Source organism: Haemaphysalis longicornis, unplaced genomic scaffold (assembly GCF_048455015.1).
Source record: "Haemaphysalis longicornis isolate Haplotype H1 unplaced genomic scaffold, Haemaphysalis longicornis Haplotype H1 scaffold_1, whole genome shotgun sequence".
Classification (NCBI taxonomy): Eukaryota; Metazoa; Arthropoda; class Arachnida; order Ixodida; family Ixodidae; genus Haemaphysalis; species Haemaphysalis longicornis.
In genome coordinates, this window is record NW_027526203.1 from 194,834,947 (window position 1) to 194,856,478 (window position 21,532).

The window sequence follows — 21,532 nt, forward strand, 5'->3', positions numbered from 1 at the left end:
CCCCTCGACTGTGGCAAGATTGACTGACGGTGGCCTGGAGACTTCGTTCGTTCATTGTTTGCAGCTAAGCTTTGTTACTGGAGCATCAAATGCAAGTGACTTCGTGGTTGCGACACTACCCCACCGGCGAAGTCGACGCCATCGTTGGGTGGCGCTTCGGTCGCTACGCCGAGTTCACGAATGGGCTGGGTGTGTTTGGTTGACACGATAACTCGGAATAAACTCGGAATTGATATTGTACGGCCGTGTTGAACTCGTGAGGCTCTTAAAGGCAGCTGCTGCGGTGGGGTTAATTGTTCACGGTCGCCGTAGCAGGCATAATTCTGCCCCGGAAGATCTTTTTCTTTAGCGGAGGAAGAATGTCTACCTCGTTTTCGTCTCTCCAAAAGTACTGTACCTCGGCTGTGCAGTCATCTGGCGATCGAGCCCGCGGGCGACAACTTTGAGGCGGCTTTCGCTCCATGACTGCCGAGGAGCAAGTGTTGTGTGCGCTGAGGTTTTACGTGACGGGCACCTTCTGCGGAAGCGTTGGTAGCAACCGCACCAGCGACCACCACTAATCGACGGTCTGCTCGTATCTGTGCAATAGGATCCCTGCAGACCGGTTTTTCGCCCTTTTTTGCTGCAAAGCAGTATATGTCTAACCCCCCCCCCCCCCCCACAGTTTTCATTCCGGTGTCATCGATTTACTCGGCGCCGCTCCGGGGCTCCTCCTCTCCAACGCTGACACCTGTTTCAAAACTATGTTCACCCTCGCCTCCACCGATGACCCTTTGGAAAGGTGCCCAGTCGGCAGCTAACGGCCGTAGTGCGGTTATCAGATGATTGCGAAAAATAAACAGAAGCACGGATGGGCGTAAAAATGAACTGACGATTACTACACTCCCTAATATGAAGTTTGTGCGCAGCGGGAGCTGCAGTCTTCTCGGTCATAGAGCATTTCTGCTGCGTCTCAGGAAATGTTCGCGTGATCATCCAACGTACGGCGGCGTGCGCTACTCTGCTGCTACGTGGCAGTGCGCCGCCGCCGCCGGCCAGCATATTGCAAATCGTGTTTGAACCTCCCGCGCAAACGTCACGTGGTTTGGATTAGCGGAGAATGAAACAGCGTTTGGGGAAAGTGTCAGGGGGAGGGAACTCCTTGGTGGAGGCACATGAAAAGTGTGAGGGAAAGGCAATGATAGAGATGACGCCATAGCCGCACGTGTCGTACTACACTTCACCCTTCGCTAGACGCTCCTCTCCGGATTTTTTCTTTTGTCTCTACTGCGTTCGGTCACTCGGTTACGCGGACATAAACAGATGCCGCTCCCGCGAAGCCCAGGTAACGGGGCCAAAGGGCTGCCCCTAAAACAACCGAAACCCGCCGTCACCTTTTCCACTCAAATTCACTCTTCCAAGTAGCTGCGAATCCCTCCTGGTAGAAGAGAACCTTCCTTAGTAGGAACGCGGGCTTGAGCCCATATTCATTTTTCAGCTTGGAAGGCCTTCCGAGCGGCATTTTCACTGGTGTCTTTCACGCCAAGTATACGGCACCACCGGTTGCCGGTTTATGCGTGCACGGTTTGCGGGAAGAAAAAAGGGGGCGTGCACGCACAGCTAGGTTTCATGCCGCTACCGATGAAACGACGGTTGTGCTGGTATTTAGATGTCGAAATTACATGGCTCAATGCGGTTAGTCGGCGGTCCTCCTCAATCGAGTGGTTCGTGCGTGGCTTGATGTGTTACACAGACATCTTACACACACAGTAAGATGCATACGAGGGGGAAGCAAAACAGACAGCCACCTGTATGTACGCGAGAATAGAGCTCAAGGGCTTCCAGGATTTAAATCGTTATGGGACAGATGCATGCCGTTCGTTTGGAGGAAGAAGAGCAAGAATCGAAGCGTTGGCCCGAACACAAGCGCGAATGGGTGCAAAAACAATGGAAAGTTGCTGGCACCGCCGTTACCGCCTAAAGTTCAGCTCGTGGAGTAGCGGCGAATCACTCCCAGATAAACAGCAAATTTCCCGCTTGAAACGCCGGCGTGAGCCAATATCACTTCTTCAGAGGACTTTCAGGGGAAATACTCGATGGCGTCTGTCACTTTTAAGCAGGCGCACATGACCGGTCGCCGGTTTATGCGTGCGCAGGTTGTAGTGAAGAATAGTGAGAGGGAGGAGGGAAGGCGTGTACGCGCAGCTATAGGTTTCATGCCCGTACTCATGGATGGCATGTCCGTTGTGCTGGTGCGAGATTTAAACGCGAAAGTTACACGGCCCAATGGGGCCTTGTCTGGAGTCAGTGGTACAGCGGATTGGGTTTGTGTGTTAGGGTATATTCAGATTACCGACGCAAAACCCGTATCGGGATCTATGGACGTAAAAAATGCCATGGCACGGAGTTCCGTTGGCTGAGACGTGAAATGACGTCATTCTTTAAAGTTATTACGACAGTCAGTTGTGGCAACAGTCTGAACCAAGCCTTACAGAAACAGTAAGATGCTTACGACGCAGTAGGGACACAGGTAGTTCATTGTTTATCTGCAAGAACAAAGCTAAGATCCGTCAGAGGTTCATTCAGGTAATTGTCTAGGAAATATGCTCCATCGCAAATTACGATAAACGTGTTTTGTTTCGCGCACTCCGTGGACTGCGTCCAGCTTTGCAGATCATCCTTCTTCACAGAGTGGAAGGGCACACTTTTTTTGCTTAATTTAATGTCGCACGTGCGGGCGCCTTACTGCTTAGTTTCGAACGCGTCTTTTTTGGCGGCCACTTTTTTCTCAAACCGACCCAACGGGCGTTCCTAACTAAATGGGCGCGGGGGCGTCCGGTTACATACACGTATTTTGTCTCAAACGTGCCTGCAGTTTCTTTTGCACTAAACAAAGGGGAGATGTATGACAAGCGCCAGCGGTTCAGGAGTTTCGAACGCTTATTGGTTGATTTTGGGGTTTAACGCGCCGACGCAACGCAGGCGATGAGGCGCGCCGTAGCGGAGGGCTCCAGATTAATTTTGACCACCTGGGGATCTTTAACGTGCACCGACATCTCGTAGACATGGGCGTTTTTGCTTTTCGCCTCCATCAGAAAAGCGGCCGCCGCGGCCGGGAATCGAGCCCGCGACCTCGTGCTCAGCAGCGCAATGCCTTAGCCACTGAGCCACCGCGGCGGGTGTTCGAACGCTTATGACTATGTGAACCGCTTGTTTTTCGAAGCCTCGGTGTTACGCACCTACGGTACGCCATGGGGCTCTACTTGGGTTTGTTATCCTACTGCGCCGCCTGATTCCGGCAGTCGCTAACAAAATGCCAGCTAACGCTGCCGTTTGAAGGATACGGGTCTTTTCCCACATCTTGTAACTATGCCGGGTCATTTCTGAATAGAATTTGGCGTCAGGATTCGAGAAACATATCATCGATATCGATCTCCAGGATGACTAAAATCTATACGTTGATTCTGAAATGTAAAATATTTGTTCCGCGGTGATGTTTTAACACATGGGGATTGATTGAATGCGCTCTAAAAAACAAATAAAAATATATGAACGAAATCACTTATGAGCTGGCCAGGCCTCAATCGAAAGGCTTGCGGGCCTCAGGTGGCCTGCAGGCCTCGTGTTTGAGACCCCTGCTCTAGGCTAATGTGTTTGATGTTCTGGCGATTACGTTTGCTTACATATCAAGGCACACGATTTGAAATATTACGCTATTTACATTAAAACACGAAAATACCTCAGCGCACTTAGCGGAACATGTCTGACTGGCCAGCGTATCCCGGTGTCTGCCCTCGTCCGCTAGCCTCTGACCCTCGTCTCCCCCCAGGCACCAAACAATTCAGTTTTATTAATAGAAGCACCTTCTGAAGAGACATCACACCATAGAGTGAAGAGGGCCTAACAATTACTATAGAGTGAGGAAAGACTGCAGGCAATGTAGGCAGTTCAAGCATGGAATTTTTTTGTCTATTTTTATGAGTTTCCTTGGACCAAGCATGATTCTGGCCACAGATGCTTGCAACAAACTCACAATCGAATGAATGGCGAGCCACGGCAGGCACGTATATTCAAAGCATAAAGCGGACCGCACTAAAGATCTAGTTTCCTTCCAGACGCGGGCGAACAGATTTGTGCATAAAGCTTTGGAAGCACCCCTGGCGAGCAGGGATCGCAGCAGCGCGCATTTGTTTGAGCCAGCGATAAGGCGACCGTCAGAACTTCGAGATGGCCCAGCCGAATGTGCCCACGCACTCTAGCTATCTGCGGCGCATCTGTTCATAGATCGCGCTGGCATACAATTTCGCCCGGTCCGGCCACCGCTGGCGTGCTCCGTTTTACTTTTGCAGCACCTGTACGTGTATATGAAAGGGACCCATCAGAATACTACGTCAGGCTTTTTCAAGCAAAGCGTGTGTGTAGACTGAAGTGTCCCGAGAAATTGAGTTCTTTATTCGACCAAGGATGGGGGCCATTCTTGGTGTAGTTGCAGTTTGCTCTTAAAGGCCTGATGCCCCCAACCCCTCTAATTTCTTTCTTTAAACGTGGCGCTAACCGAGAACGTACCCAGGAGGGGGGGGGGGGGGTTCCGTGTCAAAACACCCCCCGAAATATACGCATGCAAAAACAAACTGCGTATATTGTTCAGGCATCTGGTGTAGTCTCTCTTCATTTTTATTTTTTATCCGCACATGACAACCATCGGCTAATTCTGTCGTGGAGAACGAAGAAAGCTTGGGAGGAAGTAGTAAAATAGTTCGCAATATTCACGTCTGAAGATTTGGTACTAAGCAGACATTTTCAACCATAGAGTTTCCTACTAATATATATATATTAGTATGAAACTCTATGTTTTCAATGCTATCCGGGACGCAGAGCGTTGACACACAAATAGAAAAAGCAGAAGGGAGGCGCTCGATCGCCTACTTTGTCTGTTTGTGTCAATGCTTCGCAACTTGACCAAAGTTGAAAAGGATTTACCAACTAGCCCGGCAGAGTACGTTAGCGAACTACACATAGACGGCACATATAGAAGACACACTTCATGTTTATACAGCTGCTCAAGAATGTTTACTCAGGCTGTTATTGAACGTAAGGAAAGATGCGAGACCGGCGCACGTTAAAGATCCCCAGGTTACCATATTAATCCGGAGCCCTACACTACAGCACGCATCATCGGCCACGTGTAGCTGCGGTGCATTAAACAGATTTTTTAAATACAGATGCGATAAGGCGTACAACGGCAGACATGAACTTATGGCCAGTAATGCTCATGGTTTGTTGTATTACTCGTTCGAACAATATATATTGTTAGAATGGCGTATGTATAATGGTTGTTAATAGATCACAGCTACCTGCTAAATCATTTATTGTTACCCTCCGTTCCGATAGCACCTATTGCCGAATGATGTGAACTAACCCGAGCGACTTTCGTTAATGAATACTTCAAGCCTGTTCCCACCACTGGCGCATGCCTGATTCGCCTTGGCTGTGCTTCGGTGCAATTGAAATGTTCTACACATTTCCAATATTCGTATGTATTGCGAAAGGCATCTGGCATGAGGCGGTGCAACTTTGAGCAGTCCTATCTTGCTGGTGTGCACGGACTCATATATTCTAATACTGGTCCCGGTTAATTCCCCGCGACGAAGTTATTGTGCCGAAACTCCCGGGTTAAGCAGCTGATTTTCATTTCTTACAATTTTATTTTGCAACGCACGTTGCACTCTTATTCGTGACGTTGCTGGCATTCGGGCACATTCAGCCCAATGCAGTCCTTACTGCTAAAACACACCTATCGCGGCGTCCTTTATGCCAATCCTCACTGCGTGCCCATCTGAAGCTCTTCTTTTCCCGCTGCAGCGTTAGCCCGAAATTAACGCTTGGTATCACCATCGAAATGACAGAGAAGCCGAAGGTATATTTAAAGGAAGGTGACGTCTCCTAATACCTCCTTCGTTTTCTCTTAAAAGAGCAACGAAATTCCACGTTGTCTGGAATTTGACCCGCTATTGCTACGATACAGCCTGCAAAAACACTCCGGATGTTGCGCACCAGCGATATCTGTGCGTTTCTGTCGCTATTTTCATTTTTGCGCAATTTTTGCAGAACAGTAGTATACAGACACAATAAGAAAAAACCGGTGCGACCGGACGGCCACTTGGCACTCTCAATCTCGCAACAAATCACTTACCATTGCACGGGTTAAACCGCCGCTAGCCTTCTGGGCAGTGATGTTGTGTTCGGGTTACCATGATGACCGAGAGTACGTGAGCTGCCTGTCCACAGAGCACGGACAATCCTGGATGTCCACACGTTCACCACGTCAGGCGCTTCCGCCGACCGAGGGTCCCGTTATTGAACGGCTTGAATGAATAGGGCGCGTTTTTCTTTCCGAGTCTTATTTCGGCACCAACTGCAGCTTCATTTGTGCTGAACGATTTCTCCTTCTCAATTGAAATGTATGTGAACACATTTCCAATTGTTAAAAAAAATCGCGCCAATCCACCCCGTGAATGTGGTTGTTAAGCAAAGCTGTAAACGGCACCCATAACGATTACCCATGCGACGTCACTTAAATTCACTCACATCGCTCTACAAATAGCAAAACCAGAGAGAAGTGAAATGCACTTAACCACCCCATTTATTACTTCAAAGAGATATTCTTGTTAAGGTTAAATCAATGCATGAAGCATGAACGGTGCTTGATTGAGTTGTATTGGTGTAGCACAAGAGTGTAAACTTCTTTTATAAAATTAAAGTAAGCTCCAACCCGGTGTTAGACGATATGTCTTCTCCGTCTCTGCGCCGTGGACGGAGGCGACGAGATTTGCGGCAGAGAAGGAGGAGGAGGAAGAAATACTTCTGTTCAGATTTCTGAACGGCCCAGAGTGCAGCCCTGGGGAGTGATTCCTTCTTCTGTGGGGCCCATACGCAGTCCGCGCGGCCTGTGTTCTGTCCACCCGCTGAAGCTGGGTAGGTAGAGAGGGCCTGGACAGCAGCATCTCCCATTGCTCTTGTTGGGTAGTTGACGGAAAGAGAGGAGGGTGCTCAGGGCTAAAGTCGCACACCCCGATTACGGGGCGGAGTGTTCCTTTCTGAGCAAAATTTACATTCAGCGTCGTAGCGATTCGGATACATTAAGTGAAGACGTGTAGGCTGTGGGAAGGAGCCCGGATTGTATGAGCCGTAGGGTAGTTTGTTGTTCTCTGGAAAGGTCAAGGTAAGGCGAAGGTACGCTCTGTCTCATAAGGCGATAATGCTGGGTTATCTCCCTGAACGTGACAAGCGGGTGACTGTCCTCGTGCAGCTCCATAGCACGGGAGGTAAAAGCGCAGACTTGTTGGGTGGGCGTATTTGTTGCCCTCCATTGAAGCGTGAGGGGATATCCAGATGAGCTGAATGGAACCGTTTGGGGAGGGGTTTTTAGCACGCGCAGTGCAGGTCAGGACACCCAACCCTACTGGTACTTCCAGTAGGCTTGCTGGGAATCGATGACTACCCTCCGAACCCCTGGTTGAGCGAGAGCCAAGGTGATGGCTGCCTCTTCTGCTGCCATCATTTCTTGGGTCCTAAGCGAGCTACACGCAAGGAGGTTGGTTCTGGAGGTAGCGACGATGATGGTGTATTGCTGCCCTCGATGTTTGGAGGCGTCTGTGTAGATAACTGCATTTTACCCACCGAGGGTGGTGTTTAGCGCTTGAGCCCGTGCTTTTCGGTGACCTTCGTCATGTGAGGGGTTCATATTTCTAAGCAAAGGGAGCATCTTTAGTTTTAGTCGCCAAGAGTCTGGGAATACGTCAAGCGGAGTGAAATTCTGGGCTGCCCGGCCAATCTGGTGAAGCATGCGGTTACCCATCGCAGTTCTGAGTCGGACCTTCTGGTTTGAAAGATGGCCTTCTATCAGCTCTTCCACCGTGTTGTGGAGCCCTGTGCTAAGCAGCCTCTGTGTGGAAGCACTCATGAGAAGACCGATGACCTGCTCGACCGCCTTTCTAATCATTATATAAAGCATCTCTATGTCTTCCTTGTCGAGAAGAAGACAGGGGGTTGACGTAAGTAACTCTCGAGAGGACAAAAGCTTCAATTAATCAAAAGGCACCGGATTCCTTCAGGCCTGGCTTCTTGGTGGCAACTCGCCTGATCATGTGTATAATTTGAATAATGCTGTTTTTGAGGCGCTGCAAGGAGACGTCACTCTTGGTGTTAGCCTCGAGATTTAGGCCCAGGATCTTGATGCTGGGGCTTGGAGTGATGGCCTGGCCATTAGGAGTATTTGAATGTATTCCTTGGTTTGTCGTGAGGGCGGACGACAAGGAGCTGTAATTGTTTATGTGAACACTGGAGGCCACAGGCTTTATCACAATGGCGTACTAGAAGTGAGATGCCATGCATTGGTGTGAGCTTCCTTTAATTTTTGTAACTCTTAGCACATGAGCAAGGTGCGCACAGGGCCGCTAGACGGGCGTGAGTGGTCGCGTGACGCTTTCACATGGCATTCAGCGAGAACGCAGGGGGTAAACCCGTAGAGGTGCTTGGTGAGTACACCACCTGTCTTCCCAGTCTTCGCGTGTGCTCGTAGCTAACATTCTACTTCCGGCCACCGTAGTGAAAGGACGTAGGGTCATGTGCTCCCAAGGGGCGGCAATTGCGGCGCAGCCTAGCCGCGGAAACAGGATCGACGCGAATGATAACGAAGAGTATCAGATTATTTTGCCATCTCTGCCTACCGGGCGTATCGTTTTAAACACAGTTTTTCTTCATGGTGACGTGCGCGCTCGACCTTTTCGAGTAGAAGATTTCAGGGACACGCTGGCCAAGTCTGGTATGCTTTCCGAGGTAGTTGCCTTGGGGGCATATCAGATAAACCACATCTGGGCGGTGACGTTTAACAGCCCCGAAGCGACGAAAAAGATGCTTGCGACCGGCGAACTGCAAGTGAAGGGACGGCGCTGCCTGGTCATCGACCCGCAGGACCAAGAGGTGAAATTGAAACTTCACTGGCTGTTGTACGGTGTTGCGGACGAAGACATTCGGGCGGCGTTGGCGGCATATGGCAAAGTTAGCGAAGTCACCCGGGAACGCTGGCGAGTACAAGGTGTGCACGACAAAGGTTCCACCACCCGCACCGTGCTCCTCAAGCTGAAGGCCGGACTGAAGGTTGACGACTTGCCCCACCAAATTCGTGTGGCAGGTGAACTGGCTCTCGTTGTGGCCCCCGGCCGTCCCATGCAGTGCCTGCGCTGTCACACCGCCGGCCACGTACGGAGGGACTGCCAGGTGCCGCGCTGCTCCCGATGCCGGCGGTTCGGACACCGAGACGAGCAATGCGTCAAGACGTACGCGAATGTGACCGGGTCAACAGAGAGAGAGGATTCGATCGAGTTGCTTATGGACACAGCGGAAGCTGAGGAAGCAGCGAAAGGTGTGGGGGAGCATTCGACGGTGGAGGCGTCGACTGCTCCAGGTGGACCCAGCGGTGACGGTCTCAAGGACCCAGGCAACGGCCGGCAACCGACAGAGGCGTTCCCACCTTTGCCTGTCCAACAGGCGGAAGGTGGTGTTGACGCCCCCTCTGTGGAAGTCACAACGGATGCAACTGAGCCATACGAGATGGAAACGAACGTCGCCTCTCCTGCTAGCAGCGTCAACGCGACCGCCAAGCGGTCCCACGAAGAGGCCGGCCACAAGGAGGGGGTGGAAGAAGGTGGCACCGGAGAGCCGCCGCAAAAAGCGGCAGTCGCGCGGCGGTCGTCCCTGCGACTACGGCCGAAAGTTCAGGCCGACCACAAACAGCCGGATACAACGCCGGGACAACTACAGCCTCCGGGAGGCCCAACAGCGGACGGACACGCCTAGCGACGGCGTGACGAGAACGGTAAGCACCATGCTCCCGGCCTCCACAGATCGTCTTTGTTTAAATGCCTACTGAAGCTCAGTTGACCTTTGCTACGCTTAACGTTCGAGGGCTCTCAGCAAAAAAAGAAGCAAAGTCAGGTGCACCGCCTACTTACTGAGCAGGATTTAGACGTGGTGGCATTGCAGGAGACGAAAGTTGAAGGGGAGGATGAGACCGGGAGCATAGTGCAGCGCTTCACGGCCAGGTATTTTGCGTGTGTCAGTCATGCTGTAGGAAACTCTGCAGGCTGTGTGCTTTTTCTGAAAAAGCATTCAGGCCTGGAGGTTGAAAGTGTTCGATCGTGTGTTTTTGGTCGTTTCGTTGTGTGTGATTTCGCGTTGAATAACGTTGAATGGCGTGTGATTTGTCTGTATGCACCGAACGCGAGAGAGGATAGGCAGAATTTCTTTCGCACTCTACGTCAATACCTCACTAACGAGAGGCAAATTATAATGATGGGAGATTTCAACTGTGTGTTATCCCCGCAAGACAAGACAAGCAGCAGTCCTTACAAGGACGCAAGTACGGACTTGCTGGCCGAACTTATCGACGAGTTTGGGCTGGTAGATGTGGCAAAATGCCTTGAGAACGGTCGAGACGTGCGCTTCACCCACTTTCAGGGAACCAGTCACGCGCGGCTTGACAGATTTTATGTGTCGCTTGAATTAATCCCCAAATGCCAATCATATAGTGTACATCCAGTATCATTTTCTGATCACTGCCTTGTTAAATGTAGCGTCGGGCCCAGAAAACAAAAAACGACCTTTTCGTGGGACCTCTGGAAATTAAACGCTAAACTTTTAAAGGACGAAATCTTCACCGACACAGTTAAGGAAAAAATTGAAGAATTTAAAAATGAGGATAATAAAATCGGAGAACAATGGGAATTATTCAAAGAAGCAATTAAAGTTAAAGCCATCGAAAGATCAAGCTGCATAAGATACGAGGAAAAAATGAAAGAAGGGATGCTACGTCACACTCTACAAAGATTAACTATAGAGGAAGGGAAAACACCAGGTGTGTTTAAAGATGACATAGGCAAACTGAAACATCAACTTGAGTTAATGGACGAAGAACGCTATCGCGGAGCGCTCGTTCGTGCGAGAGCTGAGCGATTAGCGATGGGGGAAACGCCCACCAAACGGGCGCTTGGAATTGAAAAAGCACGTGTTCGACAAAACACGATAGATAAAATCGAATGGGAAGGACGCGCGTCAAGCAAAAAAGAGGACATCCACCAGTTTTTCTTTGAATATTACCAACAGTTCTTCGCGTATCGGCCCTGTAATCTAGAAACCTTTCGAAGGGAGTATCTCAGCTGCATGCCAATTCTTGAGGACGAAACAAAAGACAGTTTGGAACAACCCATATCTGTTGAAGAAGTGAAGGCAGCTATAGATAATTTAAACCCTGGAAAGTCGCCCGGCCCAGACGGGCTAAGCGCGGCCTTCTATAAGCATTTCAAAGCCGAGGTTTCACCTATTTTAACGGCAATGTTTAATGAGGCATTCCGAATGAAAACCCTTCCACCATCGTATGCATCATCGCACACAGTTTTGATACCTAAAACAGAGGAAACTGAAAAATTAAAGTCTGTCACTTCATACCGACCAATAGCGTTGACCAACGTAGACTACAAGGTTTTTATGAAGGTGCTCGCGCAAAGGCTGCAAACAGTTATCACAACCCTTGTTGGACCGCACCAGACGTGCGGCATCAAAGGACGCACAATCACAACAAACATACACACCGCGCGGTGTGTACTCGAGTGTTGTGACGCCACTGGAGATGCCGTTGCACTTCTTCAACTAGACCTTCAAAAGGCATTTGATTGCGTCTCACACGATATTCTGCTCTCTATTTTGGACCACATCAAAGTGGGAGCCGTCATTAGAGACGGAGTGACCCTGGCGTACCACAAGTGTACGACGCGGTTAATTATAAACAAGTCACTGGGAGCGCCCATTAACGTGCAACGTTCGGTACGCCAGGGCTGCCCACTCAGCCCATTGCTTTTTTGCATATACATTGAAATGTTGTGTTTAACTATTATAAAGAACGATCAGATCCGAGGTTTCCGTTTACATACGCGTGAAGTGAAACTTCTTGCCTATGCGGACGATGTCGCGGTGTTTTGTCACAACAAGGAAAGTGTCGTTCACGTAGTCGAAATCGTGAAAAGGTTCGGCGTTGTCACAGGAAGCCTGGTGAACTGGGGAAAGTGTGTCGGGTTCTGGCACGGCGATTGGCCAACAACCCCAGAGTTTTTTGCCAACATCAATTGGGTTACTCATCCCGTCAAGTACTTGGGCACTCCACTGGAGTATTATAGAGACAGTGAGCCATATTGGCGTGCGCAAGCTCAAGAGCTGCGCGAGAAGGCTGACAATTGGAGGGGCTCTGGTTTATCCATGTTCGCAAGGGCAAACGTATGCAACGTATTTCTTGCCAGCAAATTGTGGTACGTGATGCAAGTTCTACATTGTTCGCGAGTGAATGTGCAGAAACTTCACCGCGTGTTCGCAATGTTTGTTTGGGCCTCAAGTTGGGAGAGAAGTAGCCGAACAAATCTTTTCAGGCGAGTTCAGGAAGGTGGGCTCGGGCTGACCCACTTGTTCGTGCGACAGCTTGTTAACAGGTTTTTATTTTTTCGCGATGTACGCGATCCTTTTTTGAGGACTGTCTGTCAGTTGCGGCTCGGGCGAGTTCTGCCCAATTTTGTTGTGACGAGCGGCCGCATGAGTGGTGGTCTCCATGGCTATTTAAAGGAAGTAGTCGACGCGGTGATGTTTCTGAGCGTGCGTTTTTCAAAAGAGTATTTGAGTACTGTTACACGGAGGAAATTGTATAATGATGTATGTAGCGTTATCCTTCCTGTTCCTATGTACCGAGCCTTATACGCTGGAGGCCCTGGGCAAAACGTTCTTAAGCGCGTGAAGAAAATGTTAGTACCGTCAGGGGTGAAGTCTTTCTTTTTTAAACTTCACACCAACACATTAACCACAAAGACATGGATGGAAGAAAGGGGCCTGTTTGTTCCGTGGGGTACGCACTGTACACTTTGTAAAAAGCCAGAAACAGTAGATCACGTGTTCTTACACTGTTGGGAAGGTGTTTTCTTCTGGGACGTTCTTCAGAGGACTATGCGCAAGGAGCTCCCCCTGAGCCCACACGGAATCCGTTACCTGGCAGTGGATGACGATGATGGTATGCCATTGGACATGATAATGCTGTTGGGCCTCCAGAGTATTTGGCGAGCACGCTCGGCTTATGTCTACAGCGATGTAGACGCTCGGTCGGCGCGGGTGTATTTCGGGGAATATATTTCAAGGTATATAGAAGAACAGAAATTGCATGAATGTGTGCCGGAATGGCTTTCAAGTGTCGAGCCACTGGCAACGTTAAAACCCTTTTAAATGACAACGCCAGCCCTGGTCGGGTTGGTGGCGGTTTTTTTTTTTTTTTTTTTTTTTTTTTTTTTTTCAGTTTAGTGTCATTCATGTGTTGAACCCTGCATGTATTATGTTGTAAAGTGCAAACCTGGCAATAAAAAAAAAAAAAAAAAAAAAAAAAGTGCTCGTAGCTAAATCGGTTAGATAACGGGCTCTCGGTTTGTTAGTCTATTAGTTCCAGGTTCGATTCCCGGCGGTGCCAGTAATTTTTTTTATTTGTTCGCTGGAGTTTTCTGCTGACACCAACGGTCTCGAAAGAACCCTTGGGGGGTAGAGGTAAAAAGCTTTGCTTTAAAAAGTGCGCGCAAGCACACAGTAATTAGGTCATACATGGGGTGTTCCTGCCGACTGAGTTGTGTGCAAGAATGAAGTCTTCACTTCTTTAGTGCGACTTCATATCTCCGTACTTACGGCGCTGATCAGCCCGTAAGACGTACGGTATTACGCATTAACGGCATGACGTCCCTCCACCATAGTCAATCATGAGCGCAGTCCTCACACGAATAAGAAGTGGAGTGAGATGCCACGGCGCCTCAAACCATAGATTGGATTCCCCGCAGAAAACCCGTGTTATGCTTCCGGCATAACACAGTCATATAGCTTTAAGGATGCAAAGGGCTGCCACTTTATTGTTATCGTGTATTTCCCTTTATAACCTTAAGAGCTTATTTGTAGTGTAAACAGGATAATCGCCTGACATTCGGTGGCTCTCGGAAAACCTTTAGTTATCTTGAGAAAATTGAAAGAAAAGCACTCGGGCAAATCAGGTTTTCAATTTCATGACTACAAAATGGCATGACACTGCAAGGAAAATAATACAAGTTGCCATTTTAGCTACACACAGAAACGAGTTAACTGCTGCGAATCGGAAATATTTTATTCTGCTTACTTGCACATGGACAGGCTGAGCAGTGACGCCTTGTAGGCACGATATGCGGAGCTTGAAGGGGCACTATTAAAGGGGCCAAGCAGACAAAATACAAGTTTGTTTTATTCGCAAGATTTCATGTTTTATAGTGCCCCCGGCGCTTGTACGGAAGCGAACGATGATTTATTCACTGTCAAATCAATCAATTTACTTTGAAATTTTGATTCTACCGCCAAATCATGTGTTTTCGTGACGTATGCAATGATCTCATATGTTCTGGGGAGCCTTGTTTACCGTTAGTCAACCAAGATGGCGCCACCATACCGCGATGGGCGGTTTTCTGTCTGTTTTTGGCCGTATTTGTACCTGGCTTCTTTTTGTTCACGTAGAAAATAAACGTTTCGTGAAAATTGGTGTTCGCTCGACAAATATGGTCACATAAGACACCGTCCCTTACGCCAAACGGCCAGTGTTGTCTGAGACAACCCCAAGGCGCCGCAGTGCTGTGCAGCTAAACCAGTATAGTTCACGCAGTACCAATAGCAGCACGCATCGGTACTTCTATGTCTACGTGTACTTTGTAACTTCCCTGCTTACCCCATCATTCTTAATGCTAGAAAAAATTTGCCCTAAATGTGAGCGCAAATAGCTCGTTCGCCAAGCTTATAAGCCCTGCAAATTGGCATTTGCTTTTGCCGACCTCAGCCAATCGCAGTACTGTCGCATATGACATCATAGGTTCTGTTGCGGGAAACAAGCTAGTGGGTCGCATGGCCATTCCCTTTTTTCCTGATTATGTAGCTTATTTGAGCGAAGTTTACGTTAAAAGGGAGGTCAGGCAATCTTTTGAACCAACCAAAGTGGTGTTTTGTCTGCATGGCCCCTTGAAGGGCTAGATCTGAAACCCACAAGAATAGAAGACAATATCATGTACACAACGATAGCACTATTTAGCACCAAAGTAAAAGACAAAAGTTAAAAAAAATTGTCTTCAGGTAAACTGTCTCACATAAAGTTCTACCACTCTTGCAAAGACAGGGGTAATGTCCTAACGCTCGAGAAGTGAAAAAAAAACAAAACGAAAGACGCCAGAAGCTTTGTACGACGAAAGCACTAATTCGATCGTTAATAAAAGACGAAAGTTAAGACAGCAATTTGTGTTTTGCGGTAAAAAAGTACACAAACCTTTTTACCACTGTTGCATGAACTGAGGTAATGTCCTAACGTTAGACAAATGAAAAAAAGACGTCAAAATCTTTCTATCGGTTTATGCCATTCAAGATTTTAGCCGTCCATTAATTGTTAAAATGCTTGAAATTAAAACCTTACGAGCCTCACCTTGTACATGCGCACGATATTTAGGGGAGGGGGGGGGGAGTTGATCGTGTTCATACTGCAATGATGGGTTGTCAGAGTCTTTTATTTATTTATTTATTTATTTATTTATTTATTTATTTATTTATTTATTTATTTATTTATTTATTTATTTATTTATTTATTTATTTATTTATTTATTTATTTAATTGGTTTGTTTGTTTGTTTGTTTGTTTGTTTGTTTGTTTGTTTGTTTGTTTGTTTGTTTGTTTGTTTGTTTGTTTGTTTGTTTGTTTGTTTGTTTGTTTGTTTGTTTGCTATATTTTACAGTCGCATTGAAGAACACTGGGTAAGGTGGAAACAGACCACAAGTTTTACAAGCTAGAAAAAATTTTCAAACTTTCTTTGGAATCATAAGTTTGCGGCATACTGGCACGCTGAGATGAACTTCATGCATTACATTCTTCTTTTGGGGTGTACTTCTACGTTACTGAAAATAAAGAAAACGCAACAACCCGTAACACGAATATACACACTATCAACTTCACATGTAGTTCAGACAACAATTTAAGAGGCAGCTTCGGCGGATCATTTTGGCCTAACGATTGTTATTATTTACTTGTATATGTATGTAGATGAATATCCCCCTTTAATTACCTTTTTGTATAATACTTCTGATTTTTAGTAAGAATATTTGGCTTAATTGTGTAATCATGTTCTTCGTGTTTTTTTTAGGATTGTTACTGCTGTTAACCGCGTTTGGTGTACTTTTCGTTCGTACTTGTTGGTAGGAGGTCCCTCCCCAGTCTATGACTACGGGACCTCCTAGAGTTATTTATGCACTGTACCATTTCTACTGAAACAATAAACTGAAACTGAAACTGAATTCACCAAAAACATAAAACATGAATACCTCAAATAAAACATACTCGCAACGAGAAAACCATGTAACGTGCAGTCGGGTCAAAGGTAATTGCTAAAGCTGCATTTTTTTCTTGACAACTGTCACACTACAGCTCGGCCTTTCTTAATTGTGCCCAGATTCTATAGGTATGCACTGTTAAAAAAAAAATTGGTCGCCATACCCCCTGCGAAAGTGGATGTCCAGCAAAGCTGTTGTAAACCACTACAAATGGTGATGGAGGAGGGTATGAAATGTTTCTCCTCGTCTCGGAGGGCTTGTCGCTTGCGCTCGTTAGTGTCACTTGATAAGTGTACAAAGTATCGGCACTCTACTCTTCTATCGTTCCGTGCCGCCGCCATGATCATTGGTCAGTTCCCCCTATGTGACATTTGTTTACACTGCGACAGTTCATGGGCGCCGCCATTTTGTCGTTTATGGGTTTTAGTCGGTCAATTCTGGTAGGCTTATCTTGTCCTCTCTGGTCTGTGGCTGCGCGCGACTGACGTCGTTCCGCATGCGAATCAAAGATAACGCGTGTAACAGCGTTTCAGCAGCAGAAGTGTGTCTAAAGATGCCGGTTTGCTGCATCTTGCTGCCGGTTTGCTGCTTCTCACCCCATCAGAGCATTCAAATATACTCCAGCATGGGAACGCCCATACCTCAGGTTCCCGTTATTCAGGTATTGGGGATGCACATTCAAGCGAATGGTCTCAACTTCGAAACCATCCACCTCCTCGATGTCCATACCACCCAGGTCGTTCGCATGCTCACTTGGGTTGCTAATCGGCGACATGTAATATCCGAACAGCGTCTACTTCGCCTCGTACAAGCCTTTATACTCTTCAAGATAACCTATTCCACCCCTATCTGCAGCTAATTCTCGCCTTGAAATGGAAAAACTCAATATAATTCTGCGCCGTACCTACGAGCCGGTGCTAGGCATTCCCGGAACGGTACCTACCCACCGCCTCCTGGAGATCGGCATCCATATTACTGCTGATGAACTCATGCCTCACACGCACGCCTACGGGCAGAGAAATTCTACAACGGCTTGGCCATACGGTCCCATTTGAACACCCTTATGCGCAACCCGTGCCGTCCTTTTTGTAAGCCGTCATACGAGCACCCACTCTCCCCAAGAACATGCAAGTAGGATTCCAAGAAGGTCGGCGCAGGGCACGAACGAGGCACTTCACCCGCCTCCTCATGAACCATCCGCATGTATGGTATACGGACGTCTTCCCATAGAAAGGACGCTCCGCCCTCTGCGCTGTCATATCTAACTTTCCATGCACCTTGCCCCACGGCGACATCACGGACGCAGAAGAGGCAGCCATCGCCCCTGCGGTTGTACAGATTGCTCGCGGTGCCTCACCTGGAATCATCGTCCCTGACTCCCAGACCGCCCTGCGAAACATTACCAACGGCAAGTGCAGCGCTAAAGCTGCTCGCATTCTACGCACCATCTCCGAGACTCCGCACTTACCATCCATACGCCTCCTTTGGACCCCCACCCACTCGGGCCTAGAGGGGAATGAGGTGGGTCATGAACTGGCCTGCGAGCTCACCAACCACGCGTCAGGTCATCCTGCCGCTACTTCTCTCTCAGCATCCCTGCTTACTTTTCAAGATATCCTGACTCACTACAAGGACACTAGACGCATTTATCCGCACCCGCACGCTTCACCCATTCGACACCAAGCGACCGTATTACGGCAAATCCAGACGAACGCCCTCTCTTCCTCAGCACTGTGCAGAAGAATATATCGTACCTTACACAGCCCGCTCTGTCCTTCCTGTGGAGACTGAGCCAACATGCAACACATGTTATGGCAGTGCCCCACTCTGCAGGCTAACAATTTTATTCGCGACGAATCAGGCTGGGAGGCCGCGCTGCTCAGCCCCAACAAGGACATCCAGACGGCTCTCGTGGCTCTGGCAATCCGTGCGGGTCCTCCGGTGTTTCAGCGCGACCCGCCACAGCATTCACCTCGTTCATGAACGGCCCGGCAACAGACGCCGTCGTCGGGTCCAAGCTGGATCCGGCTGCCGACCCTCTGAGAAATTACCGGGCCACTAAATGAAGTCTTCTCTCTCTCTCTCTCTCTCTCTCTCTCTCTCTCTCTCTCTCTCTCTCTCTCTCTCTCTCTCTCTCTCTCTCTCTCTCTCTCTCTCTCTCTCTATCTCTCTCTCTGACGGCAAATGCAGGGTCCTGCCTAGCCTGACGCATGCACTCGGCGTCTTGGGCAAAAATGCCGTATTCAGTTACACTATTCCTGCCTAGCCTTCAATAACCTGCAAACATCTTTACCAGGAACACATGGTGGGTTGGGGGGTCCCATTGTTCACAGGCCCCTTATCATCCATAATGCGATTTCTATGCTTGTTTTGATGTACCTTTAAACGAATTTTGAGCTCTATGCTGTATGCCTGATTAGCGTGATGCATGCGCTCGGCGGCTTAGGCCTTGGCGTTTTTGCCCACGAAGATCGTTTTTGCCCATGGAGATGAAACCGTTGAAGGGCAGAGGTATACAGCTTTGCTGTAAAACTGCATTTAATTTGGATTCGGGGAAATGGATACCGGTCTGACCGTATCACTTTGTGCTCCCAACAACGTGAAAGAGGCCACCTTTATTTTTTGAGTTACGTATCAGTGGCTACGGCTACGGTATACTGAGTTCTGGTGTGCAGCAGCACCTTGCGCAATGCGTAGCTAGATTACCCGATATTTGTAATGTTCTGCAAGCTAGGCTGTACTCTCAAACGATGATTAACGCAACGACCGAAGTGGGATTTGTCGGACGCCAACAGAACCTTATAAACATTCCTAGTCTCTGTACTGATGCGCGGATTCAACTGTGCATTGTCGGTTTTTACTTTAGTTGAGTTCATCGATAGGTTGACATTTCATCATTGTGTTAATTTTATAAGGAATGAGAAGAGCTTGTATACGTCAGATGTTCCCATGCGAAATCGCTACAATTTTTTTGCTTTTCTGCCGCTCTGTTTGGAATGTTTATCTTTATCAATGGGCGGCGCACATGCTCGTTCGGCAACTGACACAATAGCCACTAAAATTGGGGTGTTCAGCTTGTTCTTACACGCTTTCCTTTAATTGGCGCTGACGACTTGCTGGCTGCCTGCATAAACATGCTGCGGGATTACCTCTTGTTATCTTACAGAGCCCTGAATCAAAGGGACTACTATACTTCTCGCCCATTGTGTTATACTTCCAGCACATGTGACATCTCTCAAATGCAATCCAGATGCACAAAAAATTGCAGGCTATTCTTACGAGGCATTTCCATCGTGATTTAAGCCTTTAAATGCCGTTGTGAAGACCTCACACGTTCTAGCGGTATTCGTTTCTGGGGAGCACACGAAGAAATCATCGATGCACCGAAAGCATCTACCGCTCGCCTGTCTGGTTGTCGGAGTGACTGGCGCCGTGTCTCGCGATGGAAAACGCTTTTACGCCGCATGTACCGCCACTTTATGTTTTAAGTGCGGTCGACGGCGGAAATACGCCTTAGCTGAAGCGGAGGAGACTAAGTATGCAGTGAGGAGAGCCAAACGATGAAAAGAAAAAAATCGATTTTGTAGAATTCAAATTTGGCGCCCTTGGAAGACCGCCTCATAGTCTCTACAATGTCAGAAAAAGGGCGCCAGGAGTCCGCTAGAAGTAGGAGTTAGTGTATACACATCCCCTTCGCGAGGGGCACGATCAAATGCAGAGCATTTCCGGGGGCGCACGACGTTAAGTAGTTTGCGTTACGTTAATGTTGTTGCACTTGTGGCAACTGCTGACGAGAGAGCGCTCGTCAGCAGTAATTTGAATGAGTCAACGATATAAGGCGCGTTCGTAGCCTCCCATTCTGTGTCGGCTAAAGTGGCGCAGTGGGTAGAGCACCATGTACATTGCGTTCCGCCCGCAGGGTCGAGGGATCGAAACCTGGCGCCGGATAGTATTTTCTTTTTTATATAGTAGGGACAACGACGGTGCGGACTACGGACGTCAACGCGGGTGACATCGTGAGTTACTGAAATGCTCTGCATTTAAAAAGAAACAGAAGAGAGGCAAACTTTTTTGTTCTGCTCAAGCCGAACAGGCTGAACCTTATCACGTAGCCAGCGGGAGGATTCTGTCGCTTTCAGCGGGTAGCAAGCGCTTTACTTAGATGCCGTCGTTCACGTTCCTTTTTACATTTTATTCGTCGTCCCTTGCGGTACCCCTGTCCCCAGGATACCTCAAACTAACACGCCACCGGGCCACCCCAAAAAATGTCCTCGGGCAGGTTATCCAGCCTACACGATGCTCCGGGCAGGCGCACGACACGTAGGCTCCCTTGGGCAGGCATGCATGCACGCAGCGCTCCCTAGTCAATACGGGTGCCAACTTTTTCGGCGACGTTGCCATCTCGTCGCTAGATTGCGCTCGCACTCTGCGGCTCGCTAGAGCAGAGCAAAACAGCGCAGTCATTTGTTTTGTCACCGCGATGCATTAATTCTCGATGAGAGCTGATAGAAAGTACACTTCAAACTTAGTTTACTGCCATGATATGGCCGCCAAAGGTCTTGTGATCGCCTCACACGCAAAAAAGCTTTGCCAGTAGCAGAAAACAGCGGGAAAAAAATTTCAAATGGGCTTATCATTTGCATTAAATTCGAATGCGTTTCACTAAATGATGAATATTACATACATCCCAACAAATCAAGGTGTCTCAGCACGGCTCCAAAACCAGATCTGGGACGAACCGTGCCTAGGTTTTCTTAAAAAGGCGGGTAAAAATCCCATATAATTTTGAACGTTACGGACGGCGGTATAATTGCGTTTTTAGTAATATTTCTATAGAATTAGGACTTTATTTTCATAGTAAACAAAATAATATCCACCACTGCTGTTGTATTAAGGACGCAAAAAAAAAAGCTTTCACATGGTTTATTTACGCCACGGGTCTGGAACAACGAAACGGGGATGTAGAACTGCGTGATTTCCGCTGGAGTTTTGGGCAAGAAGTCACCTTGGTCCGTTTCGAGGCAGACCCGCTTCAATTCATAATTCAAAATAATGCAGCGGGGAATTGGCAGTATAGGTTCGTGTGAACGTGTCTAATT

At 48.2% G+C, this 21,532-nt stretch overlaps 2 protein-coding genes across 2 annotated transcripts in view; one reads left to right on the plus strand and one right to left on the minus strand.

Annotated features, from left to right (window-relative positions):
* LOC144167790 (uncharacterized) overlaps window positions 1-6,200 on the minus strand; it is a 30,268-nt gene extending 24,068 nt beyond the window's left edge. Inside the window, exon 1 of the mRNA XM_077696970.1 lies at window positions 6,173-6,200. Coding sequence (XP_077553096.1) covers window positions 6,173-6,175 — 3 coding nt within the window. The 5' untranslated portion in view covers window positions 6,176-6,200. The remainder of the gene's footprint in view (window positions 1-6,172) is intronic.
* A 2,371-nt stretch (window positions 6,201-8,571) lies between these two features.
* LOC144140569 (uncharacterized) lies at window positions 8,572-12,858 on the plus strand. The gene has a single exon (XM_077672307.1). The coding sequence runs from the start codon at window positions 8,605-8,607 to the stop codon at window positions 9,835-9,837; it is 1,233 nt and encodes a 410-aa protein (XP_077528433.1). The 5' UTR covers window positions 8,572-8,604; the 3' UTR covers window positions 9,838-12,858.
* Window positions 12,859-21,532: the final 8,674 nt, after the last annotated feature.